Source organism: Rhipicephalus microplus, chromosome 10, assembly GCF_043290135.1.
Source record: "Rhipicephalus microplus isolate Deutch F79 chromosome 10, USDA_Rmic, whole genome shotgun sequence".
In the NCBI taxonomy this organism is placed as follows: Eukaryota; Metazoa; Arthropoda; class Arachnida; order Ixodida; family Ixodidae; genus Rhipicephalus; species Rhipicephalus microplus.
The window spans coordinates 12603362-12630872 of NC_134709.1; the positions used below are offsets into that span (position 1 = coordinate 12603362).

General features: G+C 44.1%; 2 protein-coding genes across 7 annotated transcripts in view; both read left to right on the forward strand.

Moving 5' to 3' along the window:
- Positions 1–15113, forward strand: part of JMJD6 (Bifunctional arginine demethylase and lysyl-hydroxylase PSR) — a 118173-nt gene extending 103060 nt beyond the window's left edge. For 3 of the 5 annotated variants that reach the window (XM_075875062.1, XM_075875059.1, XM_075875061.1), the window contains 8 exons: positions 1346–1560; positions 2165–2317; positions 3129–3155; positions 5463–5659; positions 6096–6243; positions 6609–6797; positions 9675–9847; positions 14544–15113. In XM_075875062.1, the coding sequence (XP_075731177.1) occupies positions 1405–1560; positions 2165–2317; positions 3129–3155; positions 5463–5659; positions 6096–6243; positions 6609–6797; positions 9675–9847; positions 14544–14604 (1104 nt within the window). In that variant the 5' untranslated portion in view covers positions 1346–1404 and the 3' untranslated portion in view covers positions 14605–15113. The remainder of the gene's footprint in view (positions 1–1345; positions 1561–2164; positions 2318–3128; positions 3156–5462; positions 5660–6095; positions 6244–6608; positions 6798–9674; positions 9848–14543) is intronic. The other 2 variants (XM_075875060.1, XM_037431798.2) reach the window with 1 other exon arrangement.
- A 3109-nt stretch (positions 15114–18222) lies between these two features.
- Positions 18223–27511, forward strand: part of Lap1 (leucine rich repeat containing protein 7 lap1) — a 45142-nt gene continuing 35853 nt past the window's right edge. For both annotated transcript variants that reach the window (XM_037432436.2, XM_037432437.2), the window contains exon 1: positions 18223–18361. The gene's annotated coding sequence lies outside the window, so the exon portion shown is untranslated. The remainder of the gene's footprint in view (positions 18362–27511) is intronic.

Below are 27511 nucleotides of genomic sequence, written 5' to 3' on the forward strand. Positions count from 1 at the left end.
GTAAAATAACTTGTAATTGTTGGCAGATGTTAATAATTTTGCCAGCTTTCATAATTCAAGTGCAGCCATGTGTGCTTGTGCTGTATAAATGGTAGTTTACATCATAAACTTCTAAAGCTATAGGGATAGAACATACTGTGAAAGCAGTGAGTCTTTGGTTCTTTAAGAGTAAGTGCTGATGATTATATTTGTTTACAAAGAAATCACATGCAAATAAGTAATAAGAGCACAGCATATCTGTTATGATGCAGATTTTCTTTATAGCAAATGGGCCTTACAGTTTATTCACCTCTAATTCATTATGTCTGTGAAACAAAAGCAAAGTGCAGTTTCACTATCTCAAACATCACGCACTTTTTTGGGCCTTATTTTAAGCAAGTACTGAAAGTTTGTTGCTCTATTCTGTCTTTGTGTTTTATCTCTTTCCATTGTATAGGCTTGAATACAGCTAGAATATAGATGCAAAGAGATGTGGATTAGGAATACTACGCGTAACTATGAATTGCCATTACTACATATTCTTTATTTACAGTGTTGCAGTGGGAACAATTTGCTCTTTGCATTGTTTTTACCTCCATATAATGGGGGTGCATAGCTCGTTGCACTTCTGTTGTGCTGTACCTAATGCGATAAGTGTATATGGCTTTACGATAATACTATGTCGATATGGCGAGACAATACTTCTAGGTTTTTTCGTTCCGTGTTTGTTTTGATTTTTTGGTCTTTTGTGTTTCGGACAGGCACAGATATAAGTATAATGCAAATTAGGAATGAGAGTACCTTTTTGTTGTGTTCCAGTCTCTTGCTGTATCAAAGTTTTTTTTTCTTTTTTTTTTCATGCCCCCTTTTTGTGTTTGCGTTGTAGATTATTGAACACTTGTTGCTATATTACCTATATAGTCAAGAAAAAGCTAAAATTTTGGTATTTTGAAGGAAAAATTCATTGTCTCCATTTCATATTCATCACAAGCTGTTTGTAAGCTTTTCTTTGTTATTGAAAGATTTTACTCTCTGATTGTACTGCACTCATTTTCACTTTATTTGTGCTTTCAATTTTATTCATACGATCTTGTTATCAATATGTAAGAGCTTGCATGCAACTGTACTTGTTTCGTTTGTCTCATCTTCATCTTATTCTCATTAGATATTAAACCTGCAGTAGTAACTCAAATCTTTTGAATGTGTGGGTTGTATAGGCTGTGAAGAGGCTAGATGGGTGGTGAATTTCTAGGCTTCCTGTAGTCATTAGCCATCGCACAACTTTGTTTAAGTTTGCCACAGCTGTGTTTCCAGTTTCTTTGTCTGGTTTCTACCATTGCAACTCAAATGAAATATTTCTTTGCAGAGCTGTTTGAGCAGGAAGGGGATGGTTGGAGCAAGCTTGGCTATGCCAGCAGCTTCAACATGGAGCCGAACTCGCTGCCAGACAACGTCGAGCGCATCCACGTCGACTGCGTGTCGCCTGACGAGTTCGTCGAGAAGTTCGAGAAGCTTTACAAGCCCGTCGTCATCCAGGGAGCCACGGACAACTGGAAGGCCCAATACAAGTGGACGCTGCCCGTGAGTTTCTCGCATGCTCTTATGAAGGCAGAAGTTCAGGGGAAGATTAAGTTACGCAGAAGGAAAGAGGAAGCGCTTGGCTTTTTTTTTTTTTTTTCATCGACTGTTTCATTCCTCTTACCTTTTGACTCTGGCTATTTGGCATTGCTTTCTCCTCCGTCTCCCCCACCCCTGATTTCACACTTGCCCGTTCCTGCTCTTTGGTTTGGGTGATGGGAGGTTGTCCAAAATGTGCACATATACGCATTAAGGTAGGCAACCGCAACATTGAAGAAAACAAAACCACTTGCTGAAACGTTGGCTCCCGGCAACATCCTCCGTTCAAGGATTTTTCATCTTTGCATGCTCTTAGCATCATAACCTTCTGGAACATCTCAAAACACTATTGTGCTGCATGAAGTAATTTGCCTGTTTCACCTGTACTGCAGATTCTTGTTGAATTAAATCTCCACTTGGCAGGGCTCAATGAGCACTTCATGGCCTCTAATAAAAGAAAGTCAATCGGCATTTAATGATGCAATATTATAAAGGAGTAGACATCGATTGACCATATGTGTTACTTCCTTGCATATGCTTATGTGTCTTATCGCTCTCCCTTTCACAGAGGTTAGCGAGGAAGTACCGCAATCAGAAGTTCAAGTGCGGCGAAGACAATGACGGCTACAGCGTCAAGCTCAAGATGAAGTATTTCGTCCACTACATGGAGAACAACAGAGACGACAGTCCCTTGTACATTTTCGACAGCAGCTTTGGCGAAGTGAGTGATTCGATGCTTTTTGTACCACACAGCTGTAGTACCGAAGCTTTTGGAGTTCACACAGAACTGCAATTTCTCTCATAGTTGGGAGATTTACTGAAGCAGTTGCAGTCAGATTACAAAAGAGCAGACAAGTTTTCTCAGTTACCCTTTTGGAAAATCACGTTGGGTCGACAACAATATGTTGAAATACTTCTGCTTGAGCTTGTGTCCTCCTGTCAAAGTTTCAATTTGGCTTAGCTAATGGGAGCTAAAGCACGCATGTGAGCATGTGTAATAGGTACACATGGTCGCCCATGCTTTGTAAAAAAAAAAGAAAGCAGACTAGGTTTGGCACCTGTGGTCCACCTACCTTTAGAATTTTACATGTTTCTTACAAAGGAGCATTTGTGTCACTTTTCATTGGATAGTCTTAACTCAAAATGAATTTCATTCCAAAGTGCTTTTGTCACTAGTATTCCCACAGCTATTTGGAACTCTTACCGTGTATTTTCTGCAAGGTTTATTTTTAACACTATATCTATTGCTATACTATTTTTCACTTACTTTGTTATAACTAGCATTTCTTTATATCTAGGTTAGAGTGTACTATTACAGCAACAGTTTCAGGTGTAGAATGATGCATGTTTTTACTACACCCCCTGGGATGGTCTTAAAGGGGATAAAGTGACGTGGTTATGTAATTATTGTATCCATCTTGTAATGGCCTCAGTTTAAGGATTATTACGATGGGTTCTTTATTATGCTTTTAAAACTAGAACATCATTGAATTGCAACTGCGCTTATACTACATTTGTGCTTTCACTTGCAGGGTGTAGGAAAACGAAAGAAGATCAGGGTAGGCATGTGCAAAATATTGACCATACTAAAACTCTGTGTGAAGTGCAAATACCACAACTATGAATGTATTATAATGGATGTTAAATATTTTTATAAGCTTCATAATAGGTTTCTGCATCTTTGTGCAGTATGCCTGCATGCTAGGCGCAGTAAGTATATTGCCACGCACATTTCTTATTTCACTTTTTGTGTATTTGGTTTATGCCTAAAAACACCGTTATGCCTAAAAACGCCGTTAGCGGTGATCAGCACAAACCACGCGTTCAATTTTGGAGGACCTTCTCGATGGTGTTGTATTGTTTTTTAAGATTGCGCGCAAGACTTGAACGTTACACTTTCTGCTCGAACTTACGTGGCCGCTAGCGATAACACTGACATGTTCGATGGCACATGTATAAATACTGACACTCATCACCGCTTGTCAGTTGATCTACGGCTGACGCTCTGTTCGCTGCTATCAGGTTACATCTGACCTTCAGTTTCCCGGCCACAAGTTCGGCCAAATAAAGAGTTTCTTTTTGACTAGCCGACTGTTGCATATGTTGACGTAACGACTATGTGACAATATTGATTGCATGGCCCAGTAAGCATTGTTACAATAAGAGAAAAATGCACAGTAGAACTTTACTAATAATTTTTTGCATTTTAACTTGGGAAGATATAGACATGCTCATGTGCCATGTATTGAGGTTCCAGAGCAATCACAAGTGGCCAAAATATCTATGTCTTTTGCACTGCCATTTGTTTGCTCAGTGCAGATGGGTAACTATAAAGCTGTCATCTATGTCTACATAATGTACAGCTGTGGAACACCAAGGGCTCGTTTTGTATAAATCCACTAAGCGGACTGAACATTTTAGCATGCAGTTCTACAGCGATTCGACACAACTTTGACACTACACAACACAAAGGTCGAGGCTGCGGCACCCCTCACCACCAACACTGCCATTTATTCCAGCGCCACGCGTTTCACATCACCGCCATATATTTAATATTTTTGTGTTTTAACCCACCGGAATTTTAGGCCCCTTTACAGCCGTGCAACACTATCATTGTTCGTATCCTGTTCATATCACTTCAATAGCGTACCATTGCTTTTCGGTCATCACATGGCCCTTGCGCCAATATACACCATACATCATCATCATCAACTCCGAGAGCCGCCTGCGAAGGTTGGCGGCAGTCGATTTGTTCTCAAACTCTTACTTAAGAAAGTAGTGGCATATTCATCTCAAAGGCATTAAAGCCTGCGCCAATGAGCCCACTCTCTAAAGTGTTGTTTTAAAAGTTAAAATACATGGTCGTTAGCCCTACTGTTAGAAAACATCACTGAGTACATAAGCAGGAGAGAGAGAAAGAATATCAGAAAGGTAGGGAGGTAGACACATGCTCCTGGTTGTGGATCCGAGAAACTGCGCCGACATACTGGTGGGACTTGTAAGCATTTGGCCGCGGCGGTGGGATGTGCAAGTACATGAGCAGGATTATTCTTTTAGCCATGGAGGTGATCCGTGACCTCACAATGGTCATCTGGGCGAAGCCTCTTCCACCTTCTTAAGCTATATCCAACTAGTATAACATTGTTTTACTTTTTTGTGCAGGATAAAAATTATAATTGATGGCAAATGTAACTTTCAATGAACTGCAATGAATTGATTTGTCTCAGTTGTTTCACAGTAACTATTTATGTCCAATTGCACATACATTTTCTCGGAGCTTTCTTTTCATTTTTAGCTCAACCGATTACACATCTTAATGAATTTGACTTTTTTTCTCATCTTGAGTTTTGCCATCCTGCCTGTGAAGTTGCTGTCACAGGCATGTATACGTTCTCGTGCTTGTGTACTGTGTAGATAAATGAGTGTACGCGGTGAAATCTCATCTAACAGGTCCTGAAGTAACCGTGAAAATATGTTCCACTTAACGGTAGTTTCGGTTGTATGTGGGACCAACGGTGAAATAAAAACCAATCAAGTCAGACGCATTTGTTCTGTGTGAGCAGCACCTCTGTTTAAGCAGTTTCCATTTAACGAGTTTGTGCTGTATGCGTACATAGATGCATACTCGTATATATATAATGTTCTAATGCAAACAATAATTTTTGTTTATAATCATGCAGTTCTAAGATCTGTGTATAAAAGAGCACCTCTGTTCTTGAACATAGGTACATATTTTTTGTCTCAAAGGTTTTAATGAACAAAAGCTTCGCTCGTCCATTGTCGCACACATGTCAGGCTGTTAGCACTCTGTAAAGCATGAAATCTGCTGCCAAGTGACGAACTCGTCTTTTGTTTGTTTGATACAGCACTCGCGACGTGCCAAGCTGCTGGAGGACTACCAAGTGCCTGACTACTTCAGCGACGACCTCTTCCAATATGCCGGTGAGGAGAAGCGGCCCCCATATCGATGGTTCGTCATGGGCTCTGCCCGTTCAGGCACTGGCATCCACATTGATCCCTTGGGAACCAGCGCATGGAATGCGCTGGTGCACGGCCACAAAAGGTCAGAGCACGTCTCCTTCTACTACATATGAGGTTGTATGAAGTCCCATTTTATATACTGACAGATCAACGCAATCATTCATTCTTTGATCATCCTAAGACAGAAGCTTTCCTCCCGATGTATATTGAATGCAGATTCTGTAATACACCCAAACCTCGATATAACGGACTTAGATATAAAGAAATATTAGCTATAATGAAATGAAGAACAGGCTTGCTGTAGACATAGTGTTAGACATATACCTTTATAACTAATTTTTTTTCATATAAGCAAACTTATTTTCGTGTAAGATGCAACTTCGTTGTATTGACGTTTGAGTGTAATTACATCATGGTGGGGTGTTGAATATTTGGCAAAACACCTTTAAATGGGTTTCACCTTGTCATGTCTAAGAAAACATGTTAGATGACCCACCCTTCTTTCATTGTATCGTCAGGTGGTGCCTTTTCCCGACGCACACGCCAAAGGAGATGCTAAAGTTGAGGCCTGAAGACGGTGGCAAGCAGGGTGACGAGGCAATAACTTGGTTTCGCCTGGTCTACCCAAGGACGCAGCAGCCGTCCTGGCCCGCTGACTGCAAGCCAGTGCGTACTTCTCATAACAAAGTCCTTTTATTGCGAGACCAAATGTTTGCTACACGAAAGCTGTTGTGCTTGTGTTTCAGCATGTGGGAGCCAGCAGTGTGCTCATCTTTCTTGTCATTCATCCTTATTTTTTGGTGTGATTGGGCAACCATGAAGAGCTGCGAGCATTAATTAAGAATGCTAGCACAAGGCAGCTGTGTTAGCTTCTTTGCCCAATGGTAGCATGCCTCAGTGTGCTTGTCTTCTGGAAGACATAGTCGATTTTAGGTTAGGCTAGTTTCAAGCAACAGGTCTTGTTACCTTAGGCTTTTCTTCTCCCAACCATTCCACCTGAGGTCGCAGTATCACTGGTTCTCTCTTTGCAGCTGGAGCTGGTGCAGAAGCCCGGGGAGGTCGTGTTTGTGCCAGGCGGCTGGTGGCACGTGGTTCTCAACCTCGACCACACCATTGCGGTGACGCAGAACTTCTGCAGCCGCACAAACTTCCCCATCGTGTGGCACAAAACGGTGCGGGGGAGGCCGAAGCTCTCACGCAAGTGGTACGAGGCACTCAAGGTGAGGCCAATCCCACAGTACTACACTCAGAGTTCATTGTAACAAAGTTGCATCTTACAGAAAACTAAGTTCTTATATTTGAAAATTCGTTTAAATGTATATTCCTAACACTGTATTTATTGCAAAAGTATTTTTCATTTATTCTTTATTCGGTGAGTGCCCCGCTTTGCTCAAAAAGGTGTTACAGCAGGGGGGTTACAGACTGGAATAAAACAATTCTTCATTTATACAGCACACTTGCTTGTCTTGCAGCCGGTTCCAATCTCTAATGGTCATCACAAAAAAGGAATTATAAAACATGGTCGTTCTTGCACGATACTCTTTCACTTTGCGTCGGTGGCCATGTCGACTAGATATGTAACTGGGTTCACTGAAATAGTTATGACGGTCAATCCCAGTCCGCCCATGAAAAACAGAAAAGAAAAACTTCAAACGCAGTTTTTTCCTGCGTAAAGAAAGCAATTCCCAACCCTATTCAGCTTTCATAGCACTGCAGCTGTCTCTCCGCTCGTACCGCCCTAAAACAAACCGCGCAGCTTTGTTTTGTATTTTTTCAAGCTTATCAATCAAGTTCGCCTGTATCGGGTCCCACACAGGACATGCCTATTCCAAAATCGGTCTAATACATGTGAGATAGGCTGTATTTTTTAATGTTCGGGGTGCCAATCTTAGGTTCCTCTGAATGAAGTTTAGAGCCCTTGCCGCTTTGCCAGCAACGTGATCAACATTGGCATTCCATGAGCAGTCATGCGACAAAACAACGCCAAGATATTTGCATGTTGGTTCGGTAATAACAGTATGCGTATCTATGGTGTACGCCGTTACTATTGGTTTCTTTTTTTGGAAACACGCATATGAACGCACTTTTTGGGGTTTAGCGTCATTTGCCATTTCTGGCACCACTGTACAATACAATCCAAATCGTTCTGCAAATAAGCACAGTCACCTTCGCTCTGAACCTGTCGATATAACACACAATCGTCGGCAAATAAACGCATGCGCGACGAAATACCCACAGAAATATCATTTACAAAAATAAGAAATAAGAGAGGCCCAAGGACAGAGCCTTGGGGCACGCCTGATGTAACGTTAACATAGGATGAACACTTCCCATTTAAAAGAACGCACTGACGCCTGTTCAGCAAGTAATTGGTTATCCAGATAAACACATTTGGGTCGAAATTTAGAGTCTGTAATTTAGCCAGGAGATAATGAGCAATGTTAGCCAAGACTTTATTTCTTATAGATTTACTTCTTTATAACTAATATTTTATTATATCTCTGTTCATTATATTGAGGTTTGAGTGAAACCTCAATATAACAAATTTGGATATAATAAATTATCGATTGTTAAGAAGTAAGTGACCAATAGCTTTGTCATCAGTGCAATGAATAATTGTCTTGAACGAATTTTTGGATATAATGAAGTACTTTTGTGACAGCTGTGACTTTGTTATAATTAGGTTTAAGTGTGCTTAGCAGTGTGGTTGCAATGCGTCTGGTTTAGCTCATTGCAGTTTCTGTAAGGTCTTGCAGTGTGAAACATTTCAGTGTGTATAATTATCTACATTACGAAGGCATATGTAAAAAAATTTGCTACTCATCTAGATTTGCCAAGCCTCATCCCAATTCCCACTGGCTAATATCTGAGAAAACACGTTATCTGGCCAAACCTCCTGCTCCATTTCATGGGAAAGCGCGGACCAGTAGATGATTTTCTGAATCTGGTTAATGCAGTTAAAACTGGATAGGGCTACTGGCACCGTGGACTTGGTGTCCCTGGAATGTAGTCTTGGCTAACATTGCTCATTATCTCCTCATCCGTGCCATGTCTGCTTTCCCACAGCGTTTACGTGGTCATGTTGGGCACGTCAAAGTGAAAAAATTTAACATGGCTGCATCTGTTGAAGCGGGGCTCCTTCTGCCTTCGATTTATCGCGCCGTTGTGCGCTGTGTGACCCGTAAGTTCGAAGCGTACGCTTGCTTTTTGTTTGTGTTCTGAAGCTTCGAGAGCTGTGTATTCTTCGGTATTTCGCAGTGTTTGCAAGATATACTCTCTAATTCTCAGGCACGACGCCTATCAGGCGTGTCTAAATGAATACAGCCGACTTCAATAATAAAGACAAAGCATGGCTCATACTTTATATAAAGAGTGAAGACTGGAAGCAACGGCCAATTTCACCATTAATTTACTGCTGTCAGGATAGGGGACAAGTAGCAAGCGTGGCTTCGGTTCTAAGTGGGCAGTTGCATCTGCATGGGTGCTGCCAGGTGGATTTGTAACCACAGTTACTGGCTTTTCTTAGAAATACATTAAACATTTATATTGTTGTGGTGTAGTATGTGCCAAATCTCAAATCTCTCGTCCTTGTTAACTTCTAAACAATTACATATTAAACTATGTTCTTGTGCACAACCATGTGACTTGCTTATGTCCTGCCATATCAGCTTGTGTGGTGCATCCACGGCCACATCACTGTCCCAAGGCTAGTCAAGACCACATGGGCACAAATGGCCGTGCCCGTGTGCTGCTGTGGAAAATTGTCTATAGAATGAACAGCAAATCTTCACTGTCATAAATGACAGTTTTGAAATAGAATTTAATGTGCTTTCCGGTTCTTGAGTCATCTTATATGACTTACATGAAGTTCTCATTATAGTGAATGCCAACCTTGTCGTACAGCCGTTGTAGTGCGACTGTACAACGAGAAGAATCATGTGGATTATTAATATATCTCACCTGCTGATTGAAAAGCCATAGCAGTTATACTGTGCTGTTTCTTATCTATGAGATAGCGAAAATTAGTGTCAATAAGTGGAGTTAGTGGAATAAAGTTTCTAAGCATTTCATTCTTGTGCCCTCTTTCTCTCGACCAGGAGCACAGGCCCGAGCTAGCCGCTGTTGCCGACAAGGTGGACGTGTCTCGAGATTCCGGTGTTGCCTCAGACAGCTCTTCCGGCTCCAGCTCATCGTCCTCCGATTCCTCCTGCTGTTCGAGCTCGGATGAAGACTCTGGCAAGGGCAGCCTAAATGGCTACAAGCGCAAGAGGTGCGTTTCCCCTTTTTCCTGCGAGTGTTTGACGTCACTTGATTGTTGAGCTCCTTGTGCTCTCGCCCTTCTTCGCAAAGCTCTAGTCGATATCTTATGCGTGTATGCGTTGCTGTCCTCCATTTCGCTTCTAAAGTTTTTCCCTAGAGATGGCCCTTGTAGGCGGACAAAACGAAGTCCCCTGCAGTGAAGACAGGGCGCTTATAATTGGGTGTTGAGACAAAAATTTTGGTGTTGCTTTTTTTGCTGCAATATGTTGCTGGAGGCCTGTTAATCATAACACGGCACATTGCTTGCTGCATTGCACAACAGATAATTAATTACAGTCTGTTTATTACTGACCATTGCCAGTTTGGGTTTGGTAGAGCACCGAGAACAACCAGCAACCATCTGCAACTAATGCCGTCTAAAAGAGCTAGTTGTTGGCCTAATTGGTAGTGCGTAATTGTCTTCATCTTTTCTAATGGTCATTGGTTTTATTTTGCGCTAATATGTCTCGGCCAGATAATGCCATCTAACTTGTGAAACAGTGGACTGAACTAACACAATTCTGCGCTTCCTGCATGATGATTTGCATGCGGCATGTGCCACGCGGCGTCATTGCCGTCATTGTCATTATCGTTACCTGCTGCCAAAGGCTTTCTTTAACTGACCCTTCAGGTTGCTTCGTATGATGTCAGTGTTATGTGGTCCAGTGTATAGTGCTAGGTTGGGCACACAAACTTTAAAATTCATATAAGTTAATTTTCTAGCTGTATTCACTGCTCAGATCCCGGGTATATCAAACTCAAAGGGGATTGCAAAATAGTTAGATATAAAGATGAATTGAAATATAAAATATGCATAATTAAGACTTGAATTAAGGCATTGTAGGTCTTGAAATAGCTTTCAGAAATCATGACAGGCGTTAACATGATGATTCGCTAACATTATGCTAAACAAAGAAACAGCTTCTTTCCACGTTACCGCACTTCATTTGGCAGGAAAATAGTCCACAAACTTGTCTTGCCTCTTGCGCGCCGTCAGATTCATCAAGTAATTTTCAATACCATTCACGCTTTCCAAGTAATCAAACTCGGCGGTGATCGAGGCTTAATGCCGATGCAAGCTTTGCAGCATGGTAAAAGGTAGTTGCTTGGCGACAGCAGCACCGTATGCCATTGTCAGGAGTTGTAACGCACTCTAAGTCATGCACGACGGTATTTTATCTGATGTCACTTCAAGCACCAGTTATCATTTCTCTTTTCGCAATGACTGATTCAGTCTTTAGTTTGACTCCTGAATGAGGATTTACTATCAGAAACAAAACAAGAAGTTCACAGCTCCACAAGCTGCAAGAAACTACGCTGCACAAACAACAAAGGAACATTTATCTTGGTTGATGCAGTGCACCCAAGGCGGCGACGAATAATAAGAAACACAGGACAGCGCCTGTCCTCCTGTGTCTCTTAATCTTTGTTGTCATCTCTTGCGCACTGTATCAACCAAGATAAACGTATACCAACTAGCTCAAGCTTCCATTCATATGCAGTTTATTTCTAGTACAGCAACGAGCATTGTCCTGCCGCTGTGGTCTAGCGGTTATGGCGCACGACGGGTGAGCCGAAGTTTGTGGGATCGAATCCCAGCTGCAGCGGCTGCATTTTCGATGAAGGCAAACATGTTTGAGGCCCGCATACTTGGATTTAGGTGTGTAATTAGATTTGAGTACCCTGGCACACTTGTCAGCTGTGACCTAACAAGCACCTAGCTGTGCGAGCGTCAGTATTCCGGCAAACGATATTGTTCTGTGTTCAGCTATGTGTGAAATCAAAATATTTTAGCTTTCATCAGCTTGGCGCTGAAATTGAACGATTTTCAGTGGCTGAAACTTCAATAGAAGACAACGGCTCTGATCCTTCTAGTGCATGACGTCACTGGCACCATGGCAAAATGGCGCCGGGGCGGGCAGAATTCGCAGCCGGCAGCTTCTAGGGCCTGTTCTGAACTGAAATATTCTTCTATGACCTGTTTTTCGTGCCTGTATCGACATAATAGACACACTATTTCTAGTTTGCACAGAAAACCACGAATGGCTGGCTGACCGTATCGTGGCCCATTAAGACAAACCTACCATGAGAAATTTCAGTGTTCTTTAAAGCAGCAGCACATTTACTTATTATGGCTTATCTACACCGGATTAATATTAATATCTGTTTAAGAAGTAGACTTCCTGCTCTGCACCAGTGATTTGCGACAGCTCTCTCATGCCAGCCACCAAAGAGCCAACTTGTATACTTTACAACGGCATTTCCCTCAACCTCTTTAGGTGTGTTGCCAATTCTCTCGTTTTTTAAGGAAACAATATAATATGAGCATTTCAAGGGAAGCAAAAAACTGTAATGCAGACGTTTGTTACATCGCAAACTTTCTTACCTTGAGGTTCTGCTGTAATAGTTGTTTGCACTCAGCAGTGCCAAATGCTTATGCTTGCCTGTATCCTCCTCTCTCTCCATATCTGTGCTCTGTTCTGGCCCAGTCCACCTCTCGTGGTTGCCCAGTGGCACTGGTCATTCTTTGAGCTCATCTGGAAGGGCCTTCAGATCTATTGGAAACTTGTGTTTGTAATACCGTGGCGAACCTACGACAAGGTACGCAATGCCAGTGAGGTTGAAAACTGCCACGCTTTTAGGAACGTGTTTTTGGTAGCCACACCTCACAGCCAACATTTGTTGTTAGGGTAATGAGGGTTGAAATACCTGTTCCTGTAATGCTGATTCTCTGCGCTCTATTTTGAAGTACGCTCAGTTGTAACCTAGGAAAAAAATGTCATCTTCGCCCGTGGTCGTCCCTAGTCCTCCCACAAAGAGCTTCCATAAATGTTCCATCCAATAGCATGTAATACTTTCGTGATGTCATGCAGTTCTCATGTGTTTCAGATAGTTGATTTTCACATACGGGCATGTTTGTGTCTCTGATTTTATATTAAGAATCTTGAATGGTCCTGGTCTTGAATTCTGTGAAGCTAGTTTCTATCAATGTGTAAATTAGTATACATAGTATTAATAAAGTAATCCTTTTTCCATACACTGCTTCCACATGACTGGTACTTACGCAAACCATTCCTGCATTATTTTAAAGAAAAAGTGTTAGCTTAGAGAGTATTCTAAATTTCCTTACATATTCAGTGAGCCATAGGAATGGTTTATATCATTGAGAACATTCCTGTATGACATTTGACGACAGATTTTTAACAGAAACCCATTTTAGGTCGCTTCATTCGACACTTGCAGAAAATAAGAAAATAGCATATTTGTTGCATCGACCAGTATCATTAGTTTAATGTCCAGGAAAGTACACCGAATTCATAAAGGTGTGTTGTGGTTCACATTCAGCTTTCAAAGGTCCCCTTTACATCAGTGATGTAAATGCTCCTATTAAATGCTCATTCTAAGAAATTACACCGAAATAAAAATAGTGAACTCAGATAAATTTTTTGTGCCACTTTAAATTTCTGACCCAGAAAGTTCTAAGAAAACTGCTGGAAAGATTACAGAATTTTCATCATTATAGACGACCACATTATTCATTGCTATGACTGAAGCTTGAGTTTAATTGGGAGGGTGAGTTTTATCATCAACTGTCAACAAATGAATCATTACTACCAGCTGATTATTAATTAGCAATCACTAATCAGCAACAAAGTAGGAATCACTAATTGCAGGAGTAATTTTTTAGTCTACCTTAACTTCACGTTGGTCTTTACGAACACTATTTTAATGCTAACATGGCTCTAATACAAATCGTGTTTGCAAGGCTCCACCAAGTGACCACATGGCTGCAGTGCAAATACCATTCCATCATGAGGGCTGTGTCTCAAAGGGACACTAAAGTCAACAATTTACGTGAGAGTGAAAGCTAAATGTATGACAACGTCTAAAATGACAATCAACAGTGCCCTATTTACCGAGAAATTAAGGTAAATGCACGGGAACACATACGCCGCAGCAGGACATTCACAAAATAATCCCGATGACGTCAGAGTTACAGCCTACAATTAATCACTGGTAATCTAACTAGCTGCACTAAATAAAGAATCTTCCATGCATCAAGAGATGTAATAAAATGCTGCTTGTTTGTTTTTGTTTGATTCATAGAAAAAAGAATCGCCAAATGTTACGCAAGTGCTTCAAAAGTTCAATCTTCGCCTGATTAAACAGGACAGGTCATGCCATCTAGCGGGCCCAATTGAACCAAGCACATCTACTATCTCCGAGCCAATGGCAGGAAATCGTTCAAAAGCTGTTGTTGCTGCTGTGACTTTCGCTGCTTTTGTTCTGCTGCTACTAGTGTCGGCGGCCTCGCAGTAAAGCCGAGCAGTGTTATGCCCAGCAACAGGGACATGAGACATTCTGCTTGAGGAGGCTAATTTGAAGTGGGCTAACCCAATGCGGGCCTCTAAAGCATAATTTTATTTCAAGATAAGCCCTTCCTTGGCACAAAAGTTACACTATGAGGTTTCAGGACCGCTATTTCAACAATCAATGTCAACTTAATAGTTGCCTTAGTGTCCCTCTAATGTCAGTCGTACAAACAGCTTTTTGTGCGTCTAGAAGTTGTACCAATGCTTACCGCATTACACGAATCTTTTTAAAAGCTCATAATGTTGTTTTCATGATGAGTCTTTACACTATGCTGTTTTTTTTTGGATTTGCAGAAAGCGCTCATCGAGTAGAGAAGACCGAAGGGAGCACAAGCGGGGCTGCAGCAGGTGTTGAGAAAGCGTTTCCATAGACCGGTTGCAAGTGTGCGTGTGATGCCAAAAATGGAGATAGATGGGAGAGGGCAATCGTCATCGCCTGTTACGGTGTGACATTAGCCTGTGACTGCAGTGGACATTGCCGTCTCGACAGGTCTTTGTTCTTGAGACGGCAAGCACCGCAACCCACCCCTCCGTGACTCTGCACCCGCCCCTCCGCTTTTTGTCACTTTTTTTGTCAAAAGAACGTGGCACCATCCAGCATACATGCCGGTAGAAGTCAAGTCACGAGTGTTACTGTCCAGTTTTCTTTTTTTTTACACCGATCATCATTGCCACATGGACAGGGCCTCGATTCTGCATAATTATATTTTAAGCGACCCATCATTCTTCCACTCTTTTCTCTCGTCATTATTTATGGTACTTTGTTGCCATTCACGTTCTTTCTGTGCTCATGCTGCCATTGAAATAAGGTCTTTCCGTGCATCGTTGTTCACATGTAATAAAGAAGAAGTTACAATTATTTAACTGGTGTGTCAAGCTTTGTCAACCCATGCAAGTAGTCGATTTGTGTTGATTGTCTCTTCATTAGCCATGGAGTTAAAGTGTCTCACTCTGGAACTTGAGGACACAAGTATGATTCTTGACCACACTGGGTGAATTTCCATGGAAACGAAATGCAAGTAAACTCCATGTACTGTCGTCTTCAGCATGAGCCACACCACGCGAGCACATGGCCGAGCACACTGAAAGGTTTTACAGTGGTGCCGATCATGGCACATTTTACAGTGATGCCACTGTAGAATATGCCATGATATGCCAGTCATCACATCCACTTTCTTGCATACATTTTCGAAGTTGTCATTTGCGAAGCTGATGTTACAGCTGGGCAAAACGAGGGCGAGCGTGAAAGCAAGTCGAGGCGTCGCGCTCTCTCAGGGACAGCCAAATTAACCCTCCGCTGATTACTTAAAAGCATGTCACGATGAGCGTCGCTGTATAACCTTGCAGTGTGCTTGGACACGTGCGCCCGCAATGTAGCCCATACTGAGCTTAAAAGTACGTCCATTTAGCGCACCGCCGTGGTGGTCTAGTGGCTTAGGTACTCGGCTGCTGACCCGTAGGTTGCCGGATCGAATCCCGGCTGCAGCAACTGCATTTTCGATGAAGGCGGAAGTGTTGTAGGCCCGAGTGCTTAGATTTATGTGCTCGTTAAAGAACCCCAGTTGGTCGAAATTTCCGGAGCCCTCCACTACGGCGTCTCTCATAATCATGTGGTGGTTTTGGGACGTTAAACCCCACATATCAATCAATCAATCAACTTCCATTTAGCAGCACTTAACAGAAGCCCAGTGACCAAATTTATGTGTAGTCCTTTCGTTGTGGTGTGCCTTCTGGTTTCAGAAAGTAAATACCCTGAATTTAGTTTTACAGTTAAAGCTGTTATGACGTCACAACAAGGGCCCCATGCACCATAGTGGTCCGCCGGTATCCGTAACCACTATTGCGCAAAGAAAGAAAATTAACTAAATTAACTATGCGAATAAAAAACACGAAGGACAATGGTATTTGAACCAGGGGCTCTCCCGTGCCAGCCCAGTGTTCTACCACAGCCACGCCGGTGCTTGAAACTTCGTTGCAAACTGACCCTAGACAGGTTTCATGTCGGGAAAAGGATCGTGTTGGCATGAGTAATAAAGCGTTTTAGAACAGTCGAGAAACGACCAGGCATCAAACATTGCAAGTTGTGTAGCGATTTGGTCACCGAACGCTCTTACTAAAGCTTCAGGCATAGTTATTCATCGTCATCAGCCACAGCATCAAAAAAATGCACGAAATCCCTTGCAAGTGTGCCAAGGTTACCATGCTTCTCCAAAGGATAACATAGTAAATGCCTTTGCACTGCACAAAAGTTATAATGACTTATGATGTTGAAGGTACCCTGCAAGTGCGGTTGTATCAGTTACCCAAAGAGTTTTTAAAAAAGGCTGTGTGTGCCTTCCAGCTTTCACTGGGACTGCACTGTGCATTGCCCGCAGACCTGACGAAATTTTACTGACTTTTCTGTGCGTATTGGCTATTTCGTGAAACTGAATGTTGGCCTAAACAATGTGATTTCCTAATGTGTTATTTAAATGGTCGAATACTTGTTCAGCTACAAGTTTCATGATGCGCTAGTGCCAGTGCGACGCGTTTACATTTGCTTGTTGACGCAGGGCATGCGCATTAAGGAATTAGTTGGATACAATGTTCGCTTGACAAAGCAGCAGCTTTGGTCATCCGGGGTGTGCATAAGGCTCGCTGCCTATGCATTGTTCTGAAAAGTTGGGCAGTAGAACAGTGTGCACACATATGTACAGTGCACACAGATATGTGCACACAGAGATCGACCTCATGTCGATTTTATTTTCCCATGTAGTTCCAAAATTCCACAGATTGACTCACAAAATGTACAATGTGGTGCAGCGAGGAACCTGAGAGGAAAAAAAGTTAAATGTCATTCATAACAGAAGAAAATAAAAGTTAAGATTTGTGGAATATGAACTGAATTGGCCTATGAAGGGTCTAGAATCGTGTTTGATAGGCTTCTGAATGAAAATTTTTTGAAGCTGCAAGTTTTTGTTTTACAGCGCCTGCTCGAAATGTAATGACAGGATGGATAAGGTGGATATGTGGGGTTTAATGTCCCAATACCACCATATAATTATGAGAGACGCCGTAGTGGAGGGCACCGGGAATTTCGACCAGCTGGATTTCTTTAAGATGCACCCAAATCTGAGCACACGGGTACAAAATTTTACTTCTTGCTCGGAATAAGTAGAACGTTTATGGATGGTGACCACTCATCTGGGGCTCTAGAAGTATGAGGAACTGTCAAAACGTGTTAGATTTGCTTGGAGCGTGGGGAAAGCGGCACTTTGTGGTGACTCCCCTCTTTCCTAAGAGCAAATATAGTCTAAACATAACACTTATGTCCTCATACCTACCCCCCGCCTGCACCCCCCCCCCCCCCAAAAAAAAGAAAGAGAGAAAAAGTCCTGGCGACGATTATTGAAGCTAACATCATCTCACGGCCAGATCGTGAAAATGCGGTTGTCCTCTATAGGACACAAACGGTCGAATGCGACGGCAACCCACCTTCTGCCTCTAAAAAATAATAATAAGGTATCGAATGATGTCACCTCACTACTTGTTGCACACTTCGTAACAAGTTAGTGGCGTTTCCATGCCTTTAACCTCCACAAACCACTGCCAATGACCACTCCAAATGTACATTTGCCCGCTCATTCATTGTTTTTTTGCTAATATCTCGTACGATTGTTCGTTTGAAAACATCCTCTATGTTTGTAAGTGACATACTGCTAGGTTATAAATCAAATTTCGCGCTGCACTCTTTCATTTTTTATTCAAACTTAATTTAGACTTTTTTAATACTACAAAAGATTTCAAAAATTTTCAAATTTTGAGGCGTTGAAGCAACGTATACGAATTATTTGAGAATATTACTACAATTCTTTGCCATTTTACCCAACTGTAGAGGGCGCAGTAAATGACGTAACAACTTCTGGCGTAGCGTGCGTGCGTGATGTTTTTCCGGTTTATTCTGTCATGGCCGCCGTCGCGTTGCGCACGGAGGAGCTGAAGAAGTGAAGTTGAGAAAGGTGACAGTGAACATCCGTGGAAGCTGCCGCAATACCACCGAGAAAAAGGTGCAAATATGCGCGAGCGGCCAGCCAGCTGAAGAAGTGGACAGGGACATTCAAAGGCCTTCATCGGTGAGAACATTTTTACCGTTTCACTTGAAGTGACATTTTTTTTTTTTTTCTTTCTCGGACGCCTCCAGATATTGCTGCCGCATTCACACGGAAAGCCTGTCCGTTTCGTTTGTCCGGATGTCTACACCGCGCTTTTCTTGGATTCCACTTTCTCTTATACCGAATTAAGGGAAGTCGGGAAATAGAACATCTTAGGGGGGGTCTCTTCATCCTGCGAACTCGTCGTCTTATCCGCAAAAAAATAAAATATCTCTCGAAGTACCGAGCTACGCCGTTTTTCGGTGCTGCTCGTGCAAGATCAAACCCACTTGCCGAGCTAGTTATCCACAAAAAAAGGAAAAGAAACTAAGATGATTTTTAGTCTAGCCTTTTTTTCTTTATTTTATATTTGTCTCCCCTTCCTTGCCACTTTAAGGGGTTGCCCCACCGAGCTCGTCAAAACGAGGTAATTTCGAGCGCCTATATTTGGGGCACCGCTCATAAGCGCCCTTCAAAACTGAGCCCACCGAAGAGGGATCGTATGAGATGGAGCAGCACTTCTTGTTAGCTTTTTTAGCTGTTTGCTTCGCTCTGCGCTTCGGCTATATACCATCGGGCCAGCTGCAAGTGTCGCAGTCTTCTTTCGCTTAGTGCGCGCGAGCGCTTTGAGTATTTGTGCGCTTTGCGTTTTCGCGGTCACCCGCATTTTGCTGCTGCTCCGCTCGCTTTCCACCGGGGGCCGGGCCGTTTTGGCACTACTTCTGCCCTGTATATTTAACTTCAATGGGAGGCAGCTATCCAAAGCGTCGCCGCATCCACGAAGCTGGCAAAGAGCGTGGATGATGCTGCCGAGACGCGTCCGGCGTTCATCTCGGGTGTCCGTCCACGTCAATCGCGACGTGTTGTCATTTGTCGCGCGCCGCCTGCTTGGCGGATCTGGCCTGGTATCTGGTTTGACGCCGAGCTTCGTCCTCGAGCCCCTGGCTTTCCGATCGCGTAGCGTCTGGGTGCGCTGCATCTTTCGCCAACTGGCCAACCCCGCGGTCTCGCTTTCGTTAGCTCCGTGTGGCGTGCCGCTTTGCTCTGGTGTTTTTTTTTTATTATTATTATTGTTATTGTAATTTTGTGTCGCACGTAGATGAGGAAACTGGCGAAGAGCGAGGCCGACAGTAAGTTTGCGAACTTGCGGTAACATCGTTAACAATACATTGACTAATAAATCGTCACCGCAGCTACTGCGTACAAAGTGTGACAGCGAGAAAGTATTATTTTAAAAAATTTAGAGGAAGATAAAAGCTCGAAGACGTGAAAAATTCGTGAACACGGCGTGTCAGTTAGTTGCGGCCTTGAGGCAGGCGATACGTCTTGTTAAAAACGTCGCGTCCAGCGACAACTCACGTGCACGAATTTTTCATCTCGTTAAAAAGCGTGTCGCCTGGCGCGATTTCGATCGCAATCAAGCTCGATTGAGATCGGGCTAATGTGCGCTCGATACGGAAGGGACCCACTCGTGACCGAAAAAAAAAAAAATCCGATTGAGGTCGGTGGTCGATCGCACGTAGTCCCAAACAAGCAGTTGTATATGCAGGTGGGTCGGAAAAGCGACGATTCCAGAATAATTCCGCCTTGTTGGACATTTTAGGAAACAGAAATTCGGTGCACAATATCTGTCCCGTTTGTCCCAATGCCGCCTGAACATCTCGCATGCACCGATTCATCGTAGACAGCTATTGCGAAAGTTTCGGTACAACGAAATGTCCAAAGTAAGGTGATGATACCACCATGTCCTAAGATATCTCACGCACCACATTTGGTTTTTGTGCTGTCTTTGCTTGCACTGATAAAAAAAAGCTTCACGTTTTACTTGAACGCACTGACACTGCGTCACTGTGGAACACCTGACATTTTTCAGGGAATTTCCAGGATCTGAAAAGTTTACGAAAGTAGCGAATGATTTTCGGTTCGGTTTGATTCAACCGGGGAAACCGTACGGTTTTTATGCTTTGCCATAGGGAAGCGATATTGTCATCCGAATTAATTGCAATCCGCAAATATAGATAGTTATAGATTTGATATAGCTCGGATATAGTTTTGTGAGAGTGAACCTTGCTTGGTGGTTGGCTTGACTACGTATAACGATACGCGGGATCTCGTGGTGCATTCCAACTGCAGTGTACTTATTTCAACTGACCGTCCCATCTAATTGAAAGTTTAGTTGTTACTCAAGAGTATATGTGGGCCAGCAGTGCCCGTCTTGGAACCGCAGAACAGCCACTGTGCATGGTCTAGAGATCCGCTCATTGTCTGGCGACACGACTTCCTCTGCCAATCTCTCCCACGTTATCCCATACTAAGTATCGCACCGCAATGAGCGCCCTGAGAAAATTCCCGCACATTTAAGGCCGTACATGTCTTTGCGCCGCATGGCTCAACGCTAAAGGCTGTAGCGTTCCCTGGTTCGATCGGCGGACCAAAAGGATTTTTTCGACAACTAAGATGTTTTTTCCGTTCTTTCTGAGGAATCCCTATGGATTTCCTTGTGGCCTCGTGCCACAAACGGGTGGTTGTCTTATTTCCCTTTCTTAAAAAAAAAAAACAAAGAGAGCAAGTGTTGTTGATATGATCATCTTCCGAATGAATATAGATAGCAGTGGTTGCACCGATGCTTGTTGGCGGGAAACGCATGTGTCCGACTTGTCGGACGAGCAAGGCTGCAGTTTTCGAACTTCTGGTTTCTCTGGTTGCTCATAGGATGGGGAAAAAGAAATGTTGCCGATCAGTGATCGGTACATGAAACTATCGTTATTGCGGGTGTACCTTTTAAAATATCTTCGCAGACGAGAGGGGGCAAGTGCGTTGAAACTAATAAAAGTTCCCCGGGGGACGCCAGATTTCTGCGTTGCCGTTCGGTTTGTAAGGGCTTTCGTTATGGAGAAGTTCAACTGTATTAGTCCAAAATGGCGACGCCGTTAATCGAAACTAAAATATTGTGTGCGTGTGTGTGTGCGTGTGTGTGTGTGTGTGTTTGTGTGTGTGTGTGTGTGTGTGTGTGTGTGTGTTGAGGAGTAGCAGTCGCGTATTGAATGCTTTGCGGAGTAGACGTTGCACTTCACCAGGGAGTTTTAGCTTGTACGTATACTTCTTTACGTTAACGTGTTACCGGATACCGTTTCGCGTTTACCGTCTTACCGGAACGGATATCTTTCAACGTGTTAGCTCCTCATACGTAAATTTTCACGTACGTACGTAAACGCGTATACCTTTACGTTTTCGCAAACCATAAATGGTGATGCTAACTGCATATAAACTGCAATCACCTTACATATGATTAAAACACCATTGTGGTGAAATCACGAGACGTTCTTTTATTGCGTACAGCGTCCTCATATGCGCGAAAAAGTGAAAAATACAAGGCTAATGCAACGATGGTGTCGACATCTTGTGACACTTCGTGCAACCACATTCATGAACACGTTCTTACGCGTAATGTTTTTGAGATGAAAATGATTAAAAAGGTAACTCATTTGTAATAACGGCGCTGCGCGTTTTTTGCATCAGACGTACAATGCTCAATGTTTCTGCAATAACAATTTTGTGATTACCTGGTTCACTATCGCTCCGCTAGATGGCACCACCTATCCAGCTTCTCTGGAATTCGCACGTTTACGGCATTTATGTCCTAGACCATTCTAGCTTTGGTAATCCGGCTGAAACAATGTAATGGCCATTGGCGCTCGCACTTCAGCTACTTCTGCTTATAGCAACTCGACGGTTCGAGTCCCCGCAATGCGCATACCACGAGTTTCTACGAACGAAGGCGTATTTGCGAGATAAGGTTGTAAACGTAAAGTCTACATGGCAGGAAACGTAAACTTTTAAACCAGATCCGGAGGGAAACGTAAAGGTTTACGTTCCGTAAAGACCCGCGCATGCGCAGATTCTATCCGGTATCCGGTAACACGGTAACGTAAAGAAGTGTACGTACAAGCTAAAACTTACTGCTGCACCGTTTTAGAGTGGTAATGCGGGGCACTTGACTCTCACGGAGGACCGTGCAGCTTTTACAAGGAGAGAGAGAGTGCGGAACGAGGCTGGACGGGCGACACAGGTCGAGCGTGACCGCGTCGTTTGTAGCAGCGCCGTACGCCTTTTCCCCACTCGATGGAGGGGGGGGGGGGGTAGTTCACGTTCTCCGCCGCGTTCCCGTAGCGCGACAACGAGACGCGGCAAAGCTAATGCGATTTGCGAGCCCTAGTCCGGAGCTCAACCGGACAGCCCGACAGTCGGTGCGGCCGGGTCACGCGCCGTCTCCGGTCATGTCGGCGTCAAGGGGAACACGCTGGGCAGAACAGTAAATCAATGAGCCGAATGCGATAGTGAATATATAATCGAGAGAGGCCCCCGTTTAGTAGTGGTGGTCGCAGCCGTTAGTCGGCCGTAGTAGTAGTAGTAGTAGTAGTAGTAGTAGTAGTAGTAGTAGTAGTTGTTGTTGTTGTTGTTGTTGTTGTTGTGGTAGTACTAGGGGTGGTAGTAGTAGAATGATAGCGGGCAGTAGTCGAGGGGGTAGTGGCAGTAGTAGTAGTAATAGGGGTGGTAGCAGTAGTAGTAGAATGGTAGCAGGCAGTAGTCGAGGTGGTAGTGGCATCAGTAGTAGTAGTAGCAGCAGCAGCAGTAGTAGTAGTAGTAGTTGAGGTGGTAGTGGAAGTAATTATAGTAGTAGTAGTAGTAGTAGTAGTAGTAGTGGCCGTAGTAATAGTAAGTAGGCGTCACGCAGTTTTTTTGGTCAGAGCTAGGGTAGAACTAATGTAAAAATTAACGAAATGATGATGATGATGATGCACGTGATCTCGCGAACCAATCACATACTCCCTCGCGCTTTCGGCCTCACTGTCCGTCCGACGGTTTTCGGGCACGGAACTGTCGCTTTTTTTTTCTCAATTAAATGCTCATCTTCTCTTACATGGTATGTCGTCATAAAAATTAAAAAAAAAGGGTTTTCCGCATCACACCGTATACAGCATCCGACACCTGCCAATCGGTAGTGAAGGTATGATATATGGTATATTCAATGCGCTTATTCTATACAGAGCATCAGCAACAGCAACAGCCTGACTACGTCCACTGCAGGACAAAGGCCTCTCCCATGTTCCGCCAGTTAACCCGGTCCTGTGCTTGCTGCTGCCAATTTATACCCGCAAACTTCTTAATCTCATCTGCCCACCTAACCCTTCTGTCTCCCCTTAACCCTCTTGCCCTCTCTAGGAACCCGGTTAGTTACCCTTAATGACAAGCGATTGTCCTGTCTACGCGCTACATGCCCGGCCTATGTCCATTTCCTCTTCTTGATTTCAACTATGATATTCTTAACCCCCGTTTGTTCCCTAATCCACTCTGCTCTCTTCTTGTCTGTACACAGAGCGTATCGAGATTATTCCAATAAGAGACGGCCGTCGTAAAAAAGGCAGCACTTGTGAGCATGGACTTGACTTATGGGTTTTCCTAATTGCTTTGCAATGATTCAAGTCTTGGTGATGTTTTCGAAGGTTCATGGATATGAGTAGGTAGGGGTATTTTTAAGTGGCCATGGCATATATGCATAAATGTGTGTTAGTCTATAAATGATTCTTCGCTTCAAAAGTAGTTGAAAATTTGTCCTGTGGAACAACTCCAATCACTCTGTAGAATACTTTGAGTAGCCGGAATATATCCTTTAATACCTGTTGTACTTCTTAGTGCACATCAAATAAAGTCGTTTTAGCAGTTTGTTCAGAAGCGATTAAGCGAAATATTTTTTTTTCTGAATATTAAGACAGCTTGTACAACTGAATGAAGTTGTTTCAGTTCTATTCTTGCGAACGATTCGTTTTTTTTTCTTTTGTAGAAGATTGATCACAATCATTCTCAATTCTACATTGTACAAGAGGTCCCCTTGCAGTCTCTGACTATGGGATCCCTTTCTGTATATCATGCACATGTATTCTTCTTCATTTAGCACAATAAAACCTTCTGTTCTGTTCTGATGTAATTTGACGGGAATGGTGTCGTCGAAGCGGACAAAAAAAGACGCAATTAATTTTTTTTTAACCGTAATGCGGCGCGAACTGTGGTATCCACAGCGGCGACATTGCAGCATTCGACATAATCGATGCGACTTCGTCTTTCCCTGTCATATGATTATTGTCAGCCTATATTATGTCTACAGCCGGACGAGGGTCCCTCCCAAATTATCTCTCACCCGCGACGGTTGGGTATGGCGTGCACTCTACTGCTGACCCGCGGGATCTAATCCCGGCCGCAAACTTCGATGGAGGCGAAAATGCTTCAGCCCCCCCCCTTCCCCCCGTACTTAGGCTTAGGTGCCAATCAAAGAACCCCGGATGGTCGAAATTTCCGGAGCCCTCCACTGCGGCGTCTCTCACAATCATATCGTGATTTTGGCACGTTAAACCCCATGTATTATTATTATTATTATTATTATTATATTGTCCCAATGAGCTTCAGTTTACGCTAGTCTGTCGAGATGATTCCATTTTATCGCTGCGAACTCCTTGATTTCGTCGTACCGTCTCTCTGACTTATACGTTTTCCATCCCTTGATAACCATTCGGTTTCTTTCTTTCTTTCTTTCTTTCTTTCTTTCTTTCTTTCTTTCTTTCTTTCTTTCTTTCTTTCTTTCTTTCTTTCTTTCTTTCTTTCTTTCTTGCTTGCTTTCTCTCTTTCTTTCTTGCTTGCTTCCTCTATACCGAACAGGGAATCGGACCCCCACCCACACGATTAACGGCACACCACTTCAGTTGCTACACGCAACAACGACGCTTACGCGTTCATGTCCAGGCAGTTGTGGAATGTGCGGCAACGTGAAGTGCTCGAGAGACTTCGACAAAAAGATCAGATTGCCGTATCACGCACGGCTATAATCGCCGACAAAGCCATCGAAAACGGCGCTCATCAAGTGCGCGTGTGAAACACCTTCGATGGTCGCGCATTTCCCTAAGCTCGCTGGCGCCGACGGGTTTTTTTTTTTTTTTTCGAGTGTACGACGCCACCGAAATCTGTGAGCTGGGACAGCCGCGCCGCGTCTCCACTTCATGACCCTGGTGCAACCAGGGCATGTATCACCTGGCTGTCAACGAAAAGGACGACGTTTCTTCGAGGTCCGGGAGTCATTTATGGAGACCCCCGGACCGGGGCTTCCTCCCACGCTCTGCTTCTCCATTCAAACAGTAAAAAAGGCGTTTTTTTTTTTTACTCTCTCTTCGAGGTTGCGATGACGACTCAGATCCCCCTTCTGTGAACCGGCCTCTCACAACCCTTGAATCGCGCTTAGAAACGCAGACGTCTTGCGTAGGCGCACCCTGTGTGTGTGTGTGTGTGCGCGCGTGTGTGTGCGTGCGTGCGTGTGTGTGCGTGCGTGTGCGTGCGTGTGTGTGTGGGTGTGTGTGTGTGTGTGTGTGTGTGTGTGTGTGTGTGTGTGTGTGTGTGTGTGTGTGTGTGTGTGTGTGTGTGTGTGTGTCACGGGGCTGCTGTGCCCCTGCTTGTGGTTCTAGACACGGGTGCGCACGCAACGCCAACCCTTGAAGAGCTGTATAGCCCTCGTAATACGTCACCGACGACGTCTTCCGCCGCCGGGGGTGACGCACTAGCGGTGCGCGGCGAGACGCAACGCGTGCAAAAAGTTTGCGCCGGTGCTCTGCAAGAACAACGAGGCATATGTATATATATACTCGGCGCGCTGAAAGAAAATAGAGCTCGCAACGGAGACGCGCGCGTGTGCCGTTGTGTGGCCCGTATAAGCCGCTTTAAGCCCGACCACCGTCCCGTCCCGTTCAACGACAGTGCTCTAGATTTAGGCCTAACCTGACTGTGTACTGTTAGCATTTGAAGTGCAATAAATAGCAATGAGGACGACGCAGCGAGAAATGGGAAAGAAAAATTGTAGGTGTAACCTTAATGGACAAGGAAAGAGCAAAGTGGATTAGGGAACAAACGGGGGTTTAAGGATATCATAGAGGAAATCAAGAAGAGGAAATGGACATGGGCCGGGAATGTAGCGCGTAGACAGGACAACCGCGCGTAGACAGGACAACCGCGCGTAGACAGGACAACCGAGAACTGTGTCTCTGTGTCGTCGTTCTGTTCTCGCACTATAAATATCGTCTTATTTCAATGTCTTGCATTAGGCCGTTTCTGATGGGAGGTCTACGGTGGTAAAGGTGGGTATAGTTAGCAGTTCTTGGTATGCAACATAAAGAATGGTAGTGCTAGTGGTCAAAAGAGGAAGAAGGCGCCTAACTTCTGCTGCCCGGTAGGGAGCACGGCGCAGCGCCCAAACATAAAGGGTCCTTGGGCATGGGCGTCAGCAGGGGGTGCAAGAGAGGCACTTTCCTCCCTCCCCTTTAGCCGCACCAATACTTGCCCCTCTCCCACCCAAGCCACATCAGTGACCCCCTCTTCCACTGCTATGCAACACGAATTCGACCCGCCCCCGCCGTCCGCCCCCACCCCCACCATTCAAGACAAAAAATTCTGCTGACGCCCATGACCAGCGTAGCCGCGACAAGTCTGACTGGTTGGGAGGCAGGCTAGTCGCCCCTCCTAAATAATGGGGGGGGGGGGGGGGGGGTATGAGTGGGGATAGTTGGTGTAGCTTAGGAAAAGCGTTTCAGTCCCCTCCCCCCGCCCCGCGCTTCGATGGGTTCCTTTTTTATTTTGCATGTGCCTACCTACAGCTAGAGTGTACATTACAGGCATGCATACAAGTACGCGCATGAACATACAGAAATGGTGTTTGAACTCCCCTCCCTCTCTCCCCACTTCAAATAGAAAAAAAATCATTCTGGCAATGCCCCCGGTTGAGATTTATTGCGGAAGAAGTCATCCAGGCGGGGACACACCAGAAGGGTTTGTTCCCATTCTCTTGCGTAAGTGCACGCGCTTTCATCATTGACGGGCCGTGGTTCTTTGACGCACTTATACCCCCCCAAGTTAGGCGGTGTCACTGGAATCGGTCTTCGTTGCCGTGTTTTTGGCAACGCGTGCTGTGTCGTCGCTTTTCGCTGCAGGGCCGGCACATCTTACGCAGTCTTCCTTGCCGAGACTTGGCCGTTTCCCAGAGCGCCATGGCTTGTTGGAACTGTCGCTTCTGCACACTTCTCGTTACATCTGTATGAC